The sequence below is a fragment of the Erpetoichthys calabaricus genome, chromosome 1 (genome assembly GCF_900747795.2).
Source record: "Erpetoichthys calabaricus chromosome 1, fErpCal1.3, whole genome shotgun sequence".
In the NCBI taxonomy this organism is placed as follows: domain Eukaryota; kingdom Metazoa; phylum Chordata; class Cladistia; order Polypteriformes; family Polypteridae; genus Erpetoichthys; species Erpetoichthys calabaricus.
The window spans coordinates 320210295-320228341 of record NC_041394.2 but is presented as its reverse complement, the minus strand read 5'-3'; the positions used below and the strand labels follow the sequence as shown (position 1 = coordinate 320228341).

General features: G+C 39.3%; 1 protein-coding gene across 7 annotated transcripts in view; it reads right to left on the bottom strand.

Annotated features, from left to right (window-relative positions):
- The window catches only part of osbpl8 (oxysterol binding protein-like 8), a 268722-nt gene that overhangs the window by 29582 nt on the left and 221093 nt on the right, over positions 1–18047 (bottom strand). For all 7 annotated transcript variants that reach the window (XM_051919551.1, XM_028818197.2, XM_028818239.2 and 4 more), the window contains 5 exons: positions 17490–17674; positions 10194–10275; positions 8926–9024; positions 5080–5176; positions 2531–2629 (listed from right to left, as the gene is read on the bottom strand). In XM_051919551.1, the coding sequence (XP_051775511.1) occupies positions 2531–2629; positions 5080–5176; positions 8926–9024; positions 10194–10275; positions 17490–17674 (562 nt within the window). The remainder of the gene's footprint in view (positions 1–2530; positions 2630–5079; positions 5177–8925; positions 9025–10193; positions 10276–17489; positions 17675–18047) is intronic.

The window sequence follows — 18047 nt, the reverse complement described above, 5'->3', positions numbered from 1 at the left end:
AAATACACTAAAATAAGTGTGTAAATAGCTCATAAACAAGGTTTGATCAAATAAGCAAGTCTTTCAATCAGATTTACATAAGCAACTGAATTTGCTGAATTAAGAGAGAATTCCAAAGAACTGGAGCAAAAAGTTCTAAGTCAGAGGCTTTGAAAGTTTTATAAGTGAAGTTTGGGAGATAAGAGATGCCATCAGCGATAGTGAGAGTTCTGCTAATCACATAAGGATTAATACAATCTTCTAAATAAGTCAGTGAACTACCATGTAAAGTTTTAAAAGTCAACATTAAGATTTTAAATTGTATGTATTGATCAATAGGGATCCAGTGCAAAAGAGAGAAAACTGCAATAATATTTTGACATGATCATGTGTGTGTTAAAAAGTGAGCTGCTGAATTTTGAACAATCTGAAGTTTGTGGAGTAAATGCTAAAGACCATGTCACATTATGCACCTTTTCCAGCAATTTTCAGTCACAGCCTTCATTTTCATAATCTTAGCAAGTCAAAAGCAGTTGGGAGTGAGCTCTGAAGAAGCTAGTCACCTAATACAACTTGCCCAGCAACTCCAGACCAAGTAGTTTGCGACTCGCTCCAACAAAATCAGATAAGTTTGATTTTGTCTTTAGTTGTAGGAGCGAGCTCATTGTGCATGACAGCCAACAACCAATGCTTGCTCAAAGAACACGTTATTTGGATCCCACAAAAAGAACAGAAAGTCATTTGTCTGATATCTCGTCACAACAGAATGGAAAAAGAAAAAAGGGCAAAGATTGTAGCAGAACTTGCCATACCCGTTAACACTTTCTACAGCACCAGCTCCATCTAGGCAGCATGCTATTGGCTCTAAGAAAAAGAGTAGTGCAAGACTATGCTGTGAAGTCGGCATTCAGCTAGCAAATGTAACATGCCCAGTGATTTTCAGTCTTTTAAACAGGCCTGGTCTGGCAACATCCATCCATTTTCCAATCCGCTGAATCCGAACACAGGGTCATGGGGGTCTGCTGGAGCCAATCCCAGCCAACACAGGGCACAAGGCAGGAACCAATCCCGGGCAGGGTGCCAACCCACCGCAGGACACACACAAACACACCCACACACCAAGCACACACTAGGGCCAATTTAGAATCGCCAATCCACCTAACCTGCATGTCTTTGGACTGTGGGAGGAAACCGGAGTGCCCAGAGAAAACCCATGCAGACACGGGGAGAACATGCAAACTCAATGCAGGGAGGACGCAGGAAGCGAACCCAGGTCCCCAGGTCTCCCAACTGCGAGGCAGCAGCGCTACCCACTGCGCCACCGTGCCGCCCGGTCTGGCAACATGTTCAACAAATGCGGTCAGCAAGTCTGTCATACCCCTCAGCTAGAAGTCATGAAATGTAACATCAGCTTTAGGTAGATAGTGTAAATGGTATTAAAGTAGTCTAGATGCAAAAAATAAATAAAAGCATGAATCAGAGATGTGGGCACAGAATCTAGACAAGAGTGAATATGCGAAGTGAAGAATGAAATGCGACTACCAGGTTTTGCCAACAGGAGCTGAAAGTGACTGAAGTTAAAGACACGGAATTAACATTGGCTTAAGATCACACACACCACCTCACTGTTATTTAAATTTAAGTGCTGGAAGATAGAACTAAACCAAACCTGGAGTTTACTATAACAGATAACAGACAAAGACTTTCACAGGATTAGTGCTGAGAGATGAATAAAGCTGGATATCATCAGCACATATATGAAGCTTAAAACCAAACTGACAAATAATTTTCCCCAGAGGAAGTTAACTAAATTAAAAACAAAATGAGGCCTAGAATTGTGCCTTGAGGAACACCACTTGAGAGTGGGATAACAGCAGATCTAAAATTGTTCATTTCAAGTAAATGCCCTTAATTTGATAAATAAGAGGAAGAACGTAGTGCCACATACAGTGGCATGAGTGTTTAATTCTTCTTTGTATTGATCTAAAGTGTGTGTTAATGCAATAACATTGGTTGTAAAATGTTGTGTCTTTGTTTATCTATTGGATCTCTGTAACATGTTTTCTGTTTTTGTACTTTCCAAATTTCCCTCAATTGCAGCTGAATAAAAACACACACACAGAACAGAGTAAAGGCCATTATCACAGTTAACAAGTCATTGACAACAATACTAACACTGATGTCAGATATGAAATAAAGATACCAGCTTGCAGGCCTCCAGCTGAGATGAATGTCAAGATTTACTGTGCCAAATAAAAAAAGGGCAATGTACGTCATCAAACTAATGCGTTCTACCCTACTACCAGCTCTAAACCTTGGTGAAGATCTGCAGCTTGTGTCATTTTTATATTTTTACAGCTTATAACATCCATGATTTTTAGTGTACTGGGAATTTTTTATGATCAAATTTATTTCTGCTTTGAATAACTTCTTTCAGCTGTGTGTGAGTACATAAGTGGGAACTATGACAGACAGGGGCTCTGCCCAGGCCTGCTTCCTGCCTTGCACCTGATGCAGTCAAGACAGCATGCTAAAGAAAAAGAAAATTTACCTTTACAATGTGCATATGGAATGTTCATTAAATAATCTTCTCCCCGGTTTAGAAATGTTAGCCTGGCTTCTCCATCCAGTATGGCTGAGAGAGAATTACCTGGAGAAAAAAAAAGTCAAAATAATTCAATGAAACCATTCCAAGAATGGTTTCCAGTAATGGAAATTACGAGAGAAAAATTTACTGCAAACAGCAGTAAGTATAATTTTTGCTTTCTGTAAAAATCACAAAGGAACGTAAACCTAATTTACAAAATGATCATATGAACAGATTTGCTCTTAAATTCCATAGATTTGATCTTACGTAAAAACCATCATACAAAATCGGCTTTATACACTGTTCCTTTGTATTCATCTCAAAGCATAATCATAAGAGTTGACCAACTAAGCATTTCACTGGATAATGTACTGTACGCAGAAATGAATGTAACAAATAAGGTTTGATTTGATTATAAAACCTGAAATTGTCAAAACTTTCTCATATTCATACACAAAATGAAAAGATGTATATAACCATTTACTAACCAAATATTAAAATGCCCGAGACATGTGATCTAAATGACTTTGATTGTGGTATGACTGTTTGTACAAGACAAAACTATTCTAGTAACTCTGAAACAGTTGCCTTCCTGGGATATACAGTACACACACTACAGTTTACAGAGAACTTCATGATAAACAAGAAACTCACAGAGAGTATCTTTTGCTCTATTAATTAGAGAGGTTAGAAGAGAATGCCCATATTCATTTAACAAAAGTCACAAATGACATGAAGAAGGTAGTGCCAGAACTGAATGAAAGTAACATTAATCCATGGATCCATTCTTCCTTTTATCAATGACATAGACTGGTTGTGGTCCGGGGAATGTTCTATTGGCACAAACTAGGCCTGAGCATCATTTAAGTGACACAGTCTTTCTAAGCACCACTGCTGATGATATGCATTTTTTTAGGATCCCAAGCTACCCTTTTTGATATGAATACTACCAGAAGGGTAGCAAATCATTTTACAAAGCACATATCATTCCAAGCAGGCCCCCTTGACATGACAATGACTTCAGTTTACTCCAAAGGGTGATACAGAGGAGACTGCTGGGCAAATCAAGTGTGAGAGAGTGAATCATTATTGCCCACTCAATGTACTCAACTCAATTAAAGAGATCATTATTGTCAGCCTTGACTAATGTAAACTTAACTCTGGCCATGACATTAGGAGTAAAGCTATGAGATATCAAATATCTAGAAGGTAGTTATGCCACAATCAAAGAAATTCCTAAAAACCTCTTTAAAAATAAATAAATAAATAAATAAATAAAACTTTCTCTTTGGAAAGGGCTACATGGCCACTGTAAAGGCTCAATGGAACATAAGTCCATCCATCCATCCATTTTCCAACCCGCTGAATCTGAACACAGGGTCATGGGGATCTTCTAGAGCCAATCCCAGCCAACACAGGGCACAAGGCAGGAACCAATCCCGGGCAGGATGCCAACCCACCGCAGGACACACACAAACACACCCACACACCAAACATAAGTCATTTTACTCAAAAGAACGATGTATAGAATAGCATTCTCCTCTACCCAGCAATAGTTAAAGTGGATCACAAATTAATAAGCACTTTTTTCTCTCTCCCTCTTTATCCATATATGGCTTATACGAGGGTTGTCTGGGTTCCGCGCGGAATTTTATCGTTTGTCGAGTGTCAGCCTGTCGAAACCTGTTCTGCTGTGTAGAGGGATTATTCAAGTGGTTGCATGTTTTTGTTCAGATGTTTTGCTCCCTCTCTTCCTTCAGAATGAACACGAGAAGCAAACGAACTGAGAGTGCGCAGCCGGCGCTAGCGGCGAAGCTCCCGACTCCGTGCGTGCGTGACTTTCGAGTGATTATTTTTTATGACTTTTCTGATGGTTTAATCCGCTCAGTGGAATGCACCATGTTTGCCATCTTTTTCAACATCGATGGCATTGTCGCGTCAATTCCGCTGATGGAGAGGAAAACTGTGACCTCTGAGTGGTACACCACTCAGTGCCTGCCTGACGTTTTTTCTGCGATGGCTAGAGGCCGGTCCAAGAACTTGCGAAGGCACTTTTTGCATCGTGACAATGCGCCAGCCCACACAGCTAATGCGACGAAGCATTTCATTGAAGACAGTGGTGTCAACGTTTTGAACCCGCCACCCTACTCGCCTGATCTTGCACCATGTGACTTTTGGCTCTTCCCGAAGGTGACAGAACCCCTGCGAGGCCACAACTTCGAAACTTGAGAGGAACTGATTGCAGCTGTCAAAGAACAGCTGGACAACCTCCCAAAGACAGCCTTTCGCGAGTGTTTTGCGGCGTGGGTCAGAAGAGCCCAAAAGTGCATTGATGTTGGCAGTGAATACTTGGAAAAAGTTTAAAAAGGATCGAAGTACATGAGAAAAATAGAAAAAAAAATCCTTGGCTACTTATTTCGAGTGATTCCGTGTGGAACCCAGACAACCCTCGTACAATGTGACTAACTAGAAATGTGAAATGATGACAAAGTAAAAAATAAGCATACACTCACCATAAAACTTTGATTTGGCCAAGATACTACCGCTTAGGCAAAATCCATCTTTTCTATTGCTTACATAAAAGGCAGATATTGGTGGATGGTGAGACACCTGTTAGGCACACAAACAAACACACAGCTTGTAAACAGTCGACAGGATATATAATTTACAATACAATATATTATTCAGCTAAATTCATATTTATCAAATGTTATCAGCTTTAATGCCAAATTCTTAGAAAATTTAGTAACCTTTACATTTACATTTATTTATTTGGCCAACGCCTTCATCCAAAGCGACTTCCAACATTTATGATACAATTGGTTTCATTTCATGTGGTTTTCCAATTGGAGCACAGGCATTTCAAGTGACTTCCTCAGGGTCACACAGTGTCAGTAGTGGGATTTGAACCCACAACCTCAAGATATGAAGTCCAAAGGCTTAACCACTGTGCCACAAATGTATTAGCAATGTGGTAGGTGCACACAGATGCTGACAGAAATGACACATATGTAATCTAAACCCAGTGTGGAACTGGCAACCAGATGGCAGGAAGGATCTCTGGTTGAAACATTGACTGTGAATTTTCTATCAGAATTCCTCTGATAATTTTTTATTGCCTAATTTTACATCATATAGGAATTATTTATTTGATTCCCCTCTGTCACCACCAGGCTTTCAGCAGGTTAATGAAGTAATATAAAGTAATATAACATGTTATAACATATTCCAGCCGACTTGATCCACTTTGGGGTCCGGGAGGGTGTAACATTGGGCACAAGGCAGTAAACAACCCTGAACAAGATGTCAGTCGATCACAGGACCCAAGCATGCACACATCAACACTCATTCTGGGCCAATTTATATTTGCCAGGTAATCTGACAAACACATCTTTGGGGACATGGGAGGAAAATCAACATAGATATTGGGAGAAAACTCCACCCAGAAAATGAATGGACTATTTACATGACTCCTGCTTTAAACATACAGTGGGCAATAAGTATTGAACGCATAAACATTTTCTTCAGTAACTATATCTCTACATTTTCTTCAGTAAATATATCTCCAATGAGGCTATTCACATGAAAATCTCACCAGACATTGATATTAACTCAGGAAAACTACAAATATAAGGAATTCACAACAACAAAAACCATAAATTAAGAGATGTGTAATAAAATGGAATGATACAGGGCAAAAGTATTGAACACTCTAAGAAAAAGCAGTATACCAAAGCAAGGAAAGGCAAGGAACCAGCTGAAATCTGTAAGTAGTTAGAAAGTAAATCCACCTTGTAAATGTGAAAATTGATATCAGCTGGGTTGGTACATATTGAATGGCTATAACTAGGTATTTTGCTACCAAGGAACAGGAACATCTCATGATGGCTAAAAGCAAAGAGCTCTCCCAAGACCTTCTTAACCTAATTCTTGCAAACTACTATATATCAATAATACTGGTTACAGACGTATTTCAAAACTTCTGAATCTTCTAGCCACTGGGGCCATTACCTGCAAGTAGAAAGAACATTACTTCACCATCAACCGGTCACCCACAGGAGCTCCTCACAAGATTTCTGATCAGGGAGTCAGAAAGATAGTCAGAAGAGTAGCCCAAGATCCAAGGACCACTTGGAAGCACCATCAGAAAAACTTGGAGGCAGAAGGTACAACTGTTACACAGAAAATAATAGGCAATGCTCTCTGGCAGCATGGCCTCTATGCGCGCTCACCCCACAAGACTCTATTACTGAAGAATAGGCATGTTGAAGCTTGTTTAAAGTTTGTGACACAACATTTGGACAAGCCTATGAAATTCTGGTAGAATTAACCTTCTGGCTGTCATACTACATACCACTACAAACAATGTACTAGGGAAGTCTGGAGATGGAAGCATCACGGTGTGGGGCTGTTGCTAATCTCATGGTACTGACAGACTTCATGTAATTGAAGGAACGATGAATGGGGCCACGTACTGAGAGATTCTTGAAATGAATCTGCTGTCATCCACCAGGATAATGAGGATGAGATGAAAGTGGACCTTCCAGCTGAACAACGATCCAAAACGATCCAAGGAAACTCTCAATTGGTTTCAGGGAAAGAAAATCAAGTTGTTAGAATGGCCCAGTCAATCACCTGACTTAAATCCAATTGAACATTGGTGGAAGGAACTAAAGATCAGGGTCTTTAGTCTTCAGTCACTTCAGTAGAAAGGGCCAAAATCACATCTGAGCACTCACTACAGGCGATTGGTTTCTTCATACAGAAAGCATCTTGAAGCTGTCATTACAAACAAAGGTTCTCCACTAACTATTAAATTAGCATGTTCAATATGCTTTCCTTGTGCCATTCCATTTTATTACACATATATTTATTTATAACCTTTAATGTTGTGAATTCTTATTATTTATGGATTTCTTGAGTCAATACCAATGTCTGATGAGAATTTCATGTATATAGCCTCATTGGAAATATATTTACTGAAAAAAATGTTGACACATTCAATGCTTATTTCCCCCACTGTTACTTGTGTTTTACAGCTTTCTTTGCATTTGACAATTTATTTAACACACTGTACCAGTCAACTTACAAAGAGAAGCAATCAGGGTAAGATGGTGGTAAAGTCGACATAGTATGTTACTTAAAACAAATATTTTCCTACACTTTGAAAATCCATCATGAGAAACCACAGAAAGTGTTTAGAATAATGCTGTATAGGTACTAAATTAGGAAAATAGTAACAATTGTATTTTATTTACCCTTTATTTGTAGACCACTTTATATAATAAAGTATCATTATCACCATCACTGCAACCAGTCTAATTGCATTTTTGAGGTTTACTTAGGGTAGCCAGTTGCCCCCCAAATCTTCTTCCTCCTCTTACTGTGGTGTTGTGCCTCCTTTGAGTGAGACCTATTCTTTTCATATCATTTGACATGACCTCCATTCATGACGTCTTCATCGCTTCTACCTGCCGCTTGGTTTATCTCTTCATCCAGTCATGCTCTGCATTTCGCTCCACATGTCCAAACCTTCTTGGTCTGTTTCTCTTTAGCACAACATCTATCGCCTCCACGCTGAGTCTTTCTCTTAACTTGACATTCATATTCTTCTCCACACATCTACTTGATCATTCTCATCTCTGTTCTTTATAAATTTGAAAAGACACAGGCTGCAAACTCCAGCCACATTGACTGATTGTCTATATACTGTGCTATTACATCATACAGTATAACATTTGATATGTATCTTTTGTATTTTTTTTTTTTTAATTTTCTTCAAAATGTATTTAGCCCAAAATTTGGCAGACCATCTTAGTGAAGAAGGAACAGTTCCTGTTACTTAGTTTGTCAGTGTTTCTTACACTTAAATGGTGCTAGGAGCGCAATCATTTAAATTTCAGTGTGATATTTCAGTTTTTTTATTTATAATAAATTTGCTTTCTGTCTTCTGGGGTATTGAATGTTGCTTGAGATATGAGGAAAATTAATTTAAATAATTTTGGCACAAGGCTGCAACAGAGCATAATGTGAAAAAAGTGAAGGGGTCTAAATATTTTTTGAATGCATTGTATGTATTACACCACAATGGAAGAGCAAATACCTGTCTAGTTGTCAGAGATCTGCACAGATTAAAGTCAAATCATGTAGTAAAAGACGAATCCTTGAAAACATTTTTTAAAAGTATCTGGGTGAGACATTGGAACAACATGGCTATCAGCTAACCAAACAACCACGATGGACTAACTTGTCTCCCCTCAAGTATCAACCATTTTTTTTTTTTTTTTAATACGAGTTGAACCCACTGTTAAGACTACCAAAACAAACCTAGCCATGAGACTTTTTTTTCTGGCTTTTACCTGTTCGGCAATGTAAAACGTTTTGCTGTTTGTCTTGGGGTGGATCCACATGCATCTGAACGTTTCTCCAAGAATTGGATTATATGGTTTCTTCAGACCCTGAAAACAAGAAGGTAATGGGATTCTAGCTGGTAGAGTAGGTGGAAATAAGCAACAAATACACATTTTTAAACAGCGATATGGGCTAAGTATGTACTTAATTAAAAGAGAATTTCTTAATAATCAAGAAATCGAAAGTAGCTATATACTGGTTATGCTGTACTGTATTATAAATTAGTTTCAAAAGGCATCTTTGGACATATACTTAATATGCTATTGCACCTGAGATTTTTCAGGTAGAAAGGACAGAAATTTTGATGTAATGTAGTTACATACATTTTTACCACACTGTACAATGTGTATTGCTTTTATAATGCATTATACATACAACATATTAACATTGTTTAGACAGTACTGTTAGACTGAATGGTGTTGTTATCCTCTTGTGCCCTCATCTACCATCTCATTGTCTTTTCTGATCTAGGCATCTGTGAGCCAGCTAGACTACCTGCCACGTCACCCCTTCCAGCTAGCTCCTGTAAAAGGTAGTTAAAAACATTCATTTTTAAAATGAATGTAAGTAGGCAACATTCTCCAAAATAAAAAAAAAACACCTCAATCCAATTCAGGATCATGGGAGGCTGGTGTCTTTTCCAGCAGCATCTGGTCTAAGGCAAGAATCAGCTCTGGACATAGGACCAGTCTGTTGCAGGAGTTACTAACGCACACACCAAGTCAGTTTGGAATTGCCAATCAACCTAACCCTCCTGTCTTTGCAAGGCGAGCATCCACACAGACACAGGGAGAATAAGCAGACTCCACAATGAAAATGAACACAAAAGGTGTGCTTTTCAAAAGATTTTGGATTCTCACTTATGGCTTAATTGTGTTATACGTTATCACTGATTGATAATTTTCTAATGTTGTCACTATTCGTGCCAACATGTTTCATGTTAGTACAGTACATCTGCACTGAAAATCTTTCCGGAGTGAGAGGAAGAAAAGCTTCCAGTGTATAGGCCTGGTGAACAAGACTAAAGGGGACCAACGTCAGAAAGTCGGGCACAAAATTAAATGTGGAGCAATCCATCACAGAGGCATTCTGGATGCGTGTAGCTGTCTAGGCCGTGGTGGACCAGACTAGGAAGAACCCACCACACCTGCCTCTTTACCTCCAGTTGCACAACAGTGGAGAGAACAATCATTCCCTGGAAGGTTAGATGGCTTACCTTGGGTTTTTTGTAGAATCCAGACAAGTACCATTTCACCACTTTTTTCATTCGATTGTAGGCATTTTCTTCTACAGCAGCTCTGTGTAAAACAAACAATGAGATAGGAATGAAATGTAACTGAAACACATGAACAAAACTTGATTAAATTTATGAAAATCACAAATAATTTGTAGTTGAAGTTGCACAGAATCCATCCATCCATTTTCCAACCCGCTGAATCTGAACACAGGGTCACGGGACACAGAATGTTTCTGTGTTATTAGATACAGCAGTCTGCAAATTCGCTAAAGCTTTTCAATGGGAGACTTTGAAAGTTAAAAAATGTGTACAGTGTCCTGTAGTCAATGAAAATCAAACTGTCCTGAAAAGTTAATAAATAAAAATTGGTCCACTGGGAGCGGAGTTGTTTCATGCAAATAAATGGACAGACAGACCAGACTATTTAAGTATATCTGTACCTAAAAAGCATGTGGCAATCAAAAAGAAAGCATTTAAATTTGGTAACTATCTGACACTCATTAACAACGAAAATGAACACTGAGATAACTAACTTCTACACAGACTCCATTTTAACTGCAATGTAGAAGAGGTTTGACAAATAATCAAAAAGCACGATAGGATAAGGCACTACATTTTATGACACATTGCTTATAGCATTTCCATTTGAGTAGATACTGAGAACATTTTTGCCTCTGTAAATGTAGTCCTTATGAGATCTTTGATCACAAACAACAAAAATATTAACATCAGTATCATAAATGTAATTATAAAAGTTCCCAGACACACGCCATGGGTCATGTTGCTCGGTCTTCCTTAAACTTGAATTAAATTCCCTGTTAAACATATTATTTCAACGCATTTTTACAAACAGAAACATTGTCATCTTTTCAAATAAACCTTTAAATCTTTATTTTTTTAATAATGTAGAACTCAATACAATCCTCATGTAAAACAAACAATCATGTAATGATGAACAACAACATACACCTCCTGTACAAATATGTCAGTGTCATAAAATTCAATTAACTCTTATCAGTATCAAAATAGTGTGATTTTGCAGTGTAAATTGGGAAGATGATGATCATCCGGTAGCCACACTTGCCATTATATAAAATAGAATTTCTGCCATTCAAGACAGTTACATATTTGTTTCAGAACATATGTGTAACCCAAGGCACGAATTTCCAGTTCAAATAGTAACTGTAATGTATTACCCTACATTGTTATTAGAAAATGAAATTAGATTACAGTAACTTTTTACTTTGTATTGCATTTCCCTCAGCTCTGTCCATTATTAGTATTCAAGAAGCGCTTCTATTGAGGAATTCCATTACGGAGACACCACCTCCACTTTCCTCTGAACCACTGGTTGTTCTCCCAGAGACTGAGATAGAGACTGAACAGCAACACTCAAACACATAGCCTTTGGACTACCGTGCACGCTTCTCAGCCAGAGGAGTAATGCAAAACTCCCTTCTGGTACTATGGTAGTCTAGGGCTTCTGTTATCAAGACTGCTATAAATCTTATGTTACAGCAGAGCCTCCCTATCACTCTTAACCTCATGGCACTCGTCACTCCCCGAGGATATCGGAGTCAAGACACCATTTAAACCTTGTGTGGAATACGCTCAGGGCAGCACTACCCTCTCAGCTGCTCAGCCTCCCTGAGAGTGCAATGAGAGGACTTGAACACAGGTCCTTCAGATTGCAGAACAGCCTTTTTCAACCAGTGCAGCTAAAGGAGGACTCCTTTTGATATAAGTAGAAAATCTGAATAAAAAGCTACAAAGGTGTTTTTTTTTTTCTTCAAAGCAGCAGGCACACTGTACTCCCCCGCCCACCCCCAGTTTTACTGCATTCACCCCTCCTGTTAAAACATTGTCTGCTTAAACCTTTTAAAACAATTTACAATATATAGCATATTCATTTTACAATTTCAAGTTTCATTTCATTTTATAGCTTCAAAAGGGCATGTGCTATTGATACCTGGCAGTTATGTTTGCAGCTATTATCAATCATTCGTTTGTATCCATATTACTAACCGAGAATGCTAAACCGGATGATGGACGCAGGCACATCCGGCAATGGGCTGTAGCTGCAAAAAGACGTACTGCGCAGGCGCAAAAAGAGTCCGCGAGAGTCGGCTGAGGAGCCGAGAAAGGCGGACAAAAGAGGGCGAGAGAGGCGGATGAGGGGCCGCGAGAGGCGGACAAGACCACAGAAAAAAGGAGTGAGCACACGAAAAATGGAGAAATGAGGCGCAAAGAGCAACGAAAAAAGGAAAAGGCACATAAAAAAGTATTCAAACGCAAGCAAAGCACGAAACACATTGCACACGAAACTAGACCCAAAAAAAAAAAAAAAAAAAAAGAGGCTCGCGCACAACAGCAAGGCACCCCCCCCTACAGGCACCGGACGGGACACACACCAAGAGGGGGATTCAACAAGCCCATGGAACACAAAAAAAAGAACACAAAACCACCCCACAGACCCTACAAGCAACGGACGGGACACACACAAAGAGGGGGATTCAAACAAGACACAGGAACACAAAAAGAAAGAACACGCTCGCGCAACAACAATCCTCACCCCCCCCCCCCCCCCCCCCCCCCCACACATCCATAAGAAGTGACACCCAAAGCCACATATTCTAAATTGAACGTCATCACCTTCACACTAGACAGCATAGGTGTCAGCATAGGTGGATCTCCTTACAATAAAGCACTATTAACCGTTCAACTGCAGAAAAGGAAACATATTAACAGTGACTGCGATCGTCCTTATTACTTATCCATATTTCGCATGCTGAGAAAGAAACAAGTCATGAATACACGGTCACGGGTACAAAACGAACACGAAAGAAACAACAAAATAGACGGCCATGCAGCATAGGTGGATCTCATTACAATAAGGCACTATTAACCATTCAACCGCAGAAAAGGCTCCATATTAACAGTGAGTGCAATACTCCTTATTACTTATCCATATTTCTAAAAGAAAAAATGTCTCGACTCCAAAAACGCAAAGCTCAACTAAAGCTTCTAACTAACGATGTACCTAAAAGTAAAAACTTTATGAACTGCATTAGATCCTACAATAGTTCATTTGCTTTTGCATATACCGGAGTAAATATCAGGCCACCAAAAGGCAATGGCCCATACTGCTTTCGCATATGTGGACAAATACTGCATCGCATTGGAACAGTGCACCCTGAAACAAATCAACAACGCAAATATGCGCAAATCTACATCCTAGATCCACATTCCGCAATCTATCAATCAAAGTGCTGCATCGCAACAGGCACGGATTCAAAACGAAACACCTCCCGTCTCAGACATACGTTAATGGCAGCGAAGGCTACAACGGGCTTCTCACACAGCACAGGCAAATCGATTACAGCTCCAAAACAACACGTCCCAAATACTACACATGCAACAACGCGCCTCTCAAACGGCACAAGGAAAACATACACCAGGAAAATTCATTCGGATTAATGAATGTCATTTGCAATCATTGTCATTCAGTTCACTTCCCTGAAGAAGCAACTGGCAATACAAGTTATACATTTACACGTTGTTGTCAAAAGGGTCAAATTAGACTGCCTTCTTTACATTCATATACTGAATATCTACAGAAGCTTATAACTGACGATGTACCTGAAAGTTAAATCTTTATCAACTGCATTAGATCCTACAAATCGGTATCCACTATGAACATTAACGGTGGCACTGCATGTGACATCCGTCTTGAAAAAATGTTGTTTATTGATGAATGTTCAATGACATGAAGTCACTTACTCAACACCATTCATAAACTTCTACAAACGTTTATGAATAATAATATTCGATTTGGAGGAAAGGTACTTTTATGAGGAGGAGATTTTAGACAGTGATTAGCTATTCTTCCAGATGCCATGCACTCAGCTATTGTTCAGTGCACCTTAAAATACGCAGACAATTGGCATTACTTTCAAAAGATACAGTTAGTAAAAAAGATACGATGTCCAGAACCAGATCATAACAATTGCTTATTACAACTGAGAGATGGTACACTCACCAATACAGATGGACTTCAGCCACATATTATTACAATTCCTCAAGCCTTTATCTGCGACGACTTAGTTACAGAGACATTTGGAACAGCAATCTCATTAGACCAAATGCCCCTTTTAACACAACGCACCATATTATGTCCAAAAAATATTAATGTGGAAAACATAAATACCCAAGTCATTCCATTACTTCCTGGAGAGACACAACTCTTTCTAAGCTCTGACAAACTTGACTCTGATCACAACAATAACCATCTTAAATGACCTTACAAGTTCTGAGCTGGAATTACCTTTTACACTTAAACGGCGTGTACAAAGACATTTTCAAATAAACCTTTACACTGTGCCACACACTTTATTGTTTGATTTCTATTTGCATCATCTACACCGTCACACTATTCTATATCTCATTCATACATCACGCTCTTTGTCATTCCCAACACCAGGGGTTGGCGAGCGAAGCGAGCAGGGGGCAGAGCCCCCTAGTGGTTACTTAGAATTCTATATTTAGCTAACACCTTTATCCAAAGAAACTTAGCACATTTGAATATGATTAAAACAGTTCAAATATTTTATATAGATATTTTAACAGTTTATATAGATATCTATAAATATTAAATAGATATTTTAACAGTTGAAGCACAGGTAGGTTAAGTGACAGTGTGTCACATGTGAAAACTGAACTAGTAATCTTGAAATTAAAAGTACAGTATCCAGTGTCACACACGTGCAATTAGGAGACAACTAAAGGGTCTGAATAATAGTAATTCCATGCCTGACCAGGGGGTGGCGAGGTGCACTAATTGTCTCTCTCAATCCCTTACAGACCATTCTCTGGAAATCCTGCCCAGTTCCGGCACCACTGATTATGTCACTTCTGGCTCCAGCCCAGATGACATCACTTCCTCCACTTGTCTTTAAAAGATGCCATCTTAAGACAGAAATTCATTTCTGTTTTGGACTTGCATGAGTAAAGGAACTGTTGACAATTTACCTCTTTGCAGCCAGGATATAATATACGGGTGGCTGCCCCAAACCTTTTCATGTCTCATCGTGCTTTTTGTGACACCAGTTATGGTGTAAATACAAGAAAACATTTACAGCTATAGCTTAATTTATTGAACATCAGGGTTTATTTTACACATTGGCTTGCATAAACAGCTTCTCCACAGACTGACACCCATCACATCTTCTGTTAACCATTACTTTATACAGTGGAACCTTGGTTCACGACCATAATTCGTTCCAAACCTCTGGTCGTAAATCGAATTGGTCGTGAACCGAAGCAATTTCCCCCATAGGATTGTATGTAAATATAATTAATCCATTCCAGACCGTACGAACTGTATGTAAATATTTTTTTTTTTAAGATTTTTAAGCACAAATATAGTTAATTACTCCATAGAATGCACAGTGTAATAGTAAACTAATGTAAAAACATTGAATAACACTGACAAACACCCAGGCTCGCTCGCTCGCTCTCAGCTGCACGTGCCCTCCCTCTCTCTCTCTCTCATTGCAGCAGTTTGCGCTATAGCCTTGCAACCGATCGCTGTATAAACACTTTCTTTTAATGAGTTTTAAGCACAGGGGGGAAAAAAGGAACATTTGAACAAATCCAAACCTTATTTAAAAACCATCCACAAGCAACCAAGAAAGTAACATTTACAGGAGTTCGCGCTATAGCCTTGCAACTGATCGCTGTATGAACACTTTCTTTTAATGAGTTTTAAGCACAGGGGGAAAAAAGGAACATTTGAACAAATCTGAACCTTATTTAAAAACCAACCACAAGCAACCAAGAAAGTAACATTAAAGGAGTTTGCGCTATAGCCTTGCAACTGATCGCTGTATAAACACTTTCTTTTAATGAGTTTTAAGCACAGGGGGAAAAAAGGAACATTTGAAAAATCTGTAATACAAAAACTAACCATAAACCACCAAGAAAACTAACCTTGCATGAGTTGAGGTCTGGCATGAAGTGAGGAGAAAATGGGTGGACAGGAGGTTAAAGTTTTGAGGGAGATGGAGGAATGTTTTCTTTCTTGTGATTTCTTGGGTTTCTGGTGTTTTTAGCTGTTTAGCTGGTGGGAGCGAAAGCCTCGTGCAGCCATTCCAAAAACAAAGTCCGTGTGACCCAACCCTTCGTGTTTGCCCTCCACATCACTGGCAGTCTGGCTTTGTTTACATTGTGCCGTTTGAAAGCACGAGGGTTCTCAAATTGGTAAATGAGTAAACTGGTAAACAGGTTTTCCACCTTTTTGAGCACTTGAGGTCTCTGCCTGGTTAACCCTGTAACTCCTTTTGCAACATCAGCTGCTTTAATAGATTCTTTCTGCTTTAGAATAGTCGAAATCGTAGGTTTTGACTTCTTGTACTCGGCGGCAAGATCAGTAACACGAATGCCACGCTCATACTTTTCAATAATTTCTTTCTTTACTTCGATTTCAATTTTCTGCAAAACTTTCTTCTCACCACTCTTCACTTGCTTAGAAGCCATGGTTAACTGCAAAAGCACACGAAATACTGTAGAGCACAAAGAGTTCACAGGTAAAGCACGCATGTCTGACTGAGAACAATGAACAGGGAGAGGCTGAACACGTGCTTAAATACAGTAATCGGTGCGTACGAACCGGAAGGGAAATGAAATAGAGCACAAAGAGTTCACAGCGAAAGCACGCACGCACGTCTGACGGAGAAAAATGCAACATGCGTGGAAATCATCAGTGCGCACAAAGCGAAAGGGAAACTGGCTTGTTCGTATACCGAGTGTGTGGTTGTGAACCGAGGCAAAAGTTTGGCGAACTTTTTGGTCGTAAACCGAGTAGTACATGTACCGAGACGTTCGTGAACCGAGGTTCCACTGTACACAAAGACTTTTCACAATAGGCACTATAGTGAAAACAGCTAACAGCTATTATTTACCTGATGTGCGAATGACATTTTAGTTTTCAGTGTTAATTATGAGGTGAACTCCCATTAGGGCTTTACATAGCAACTTTAACAGAGAGCAACTAAATGTAATATTATCATAAATTTGACAGGCTAACTCCTTAACCACACTGACTACCTTAAATAAGCATTTCATATAGCTGGTTGCAAAGCTGTACTGACTTTTCTGTACTGATTTCAAGCTTATTTTGAATGCATGTAACTAGAACAATGAATCCATGCAGTGCACTGGGAAAGAGGCATGCCGCTGGCGGTGAACCTCGCCCGTCAATCTGGGGATTGTACTCACTCTGAGAGGAAGTCTGCATGGTAGTAGTAATCTGAGAGCTTGTCAAGGAAAGAGCGGGGCTCCAAGATGAATGTTGGCAGCACAACCTTGGAGAGGTCCATTCCTGGCCGCACCTGTTTCAGCAGCGTCCAAATTAAGCTTTTGTTCTCTTCCGATACTGTTTCAGTCTGAGAGGCTTCTCCTGCCTGTTGATAAAAAACACGAGTGACAGTGAGTATCACCACCCTCTGGTAAAGACTAATCCTCAAGGAATTCATCAGACCAGACTGTAAATGCAACATAGTTTGATACTTCAAAGAACTGATGAAGGACACTAACAAGAACTGAAAGCAATCACTTAACATACAGAAAAATCAAACTCACTCACAAGTTGCACTATCTTTCATGGAGAGCACTATCATGATTTGGTAGTCATTACTCCATTTACCAATTGATGAAACTTTATTTTACAATACAGCTTTTTTTATTTTTAGTACTGGAAAACACCATTTCATTTACAAATCAGTCAAGGCCGTACTCATTAATTACTATCAGCCTGTAATGTTCTGGCATGCTCTA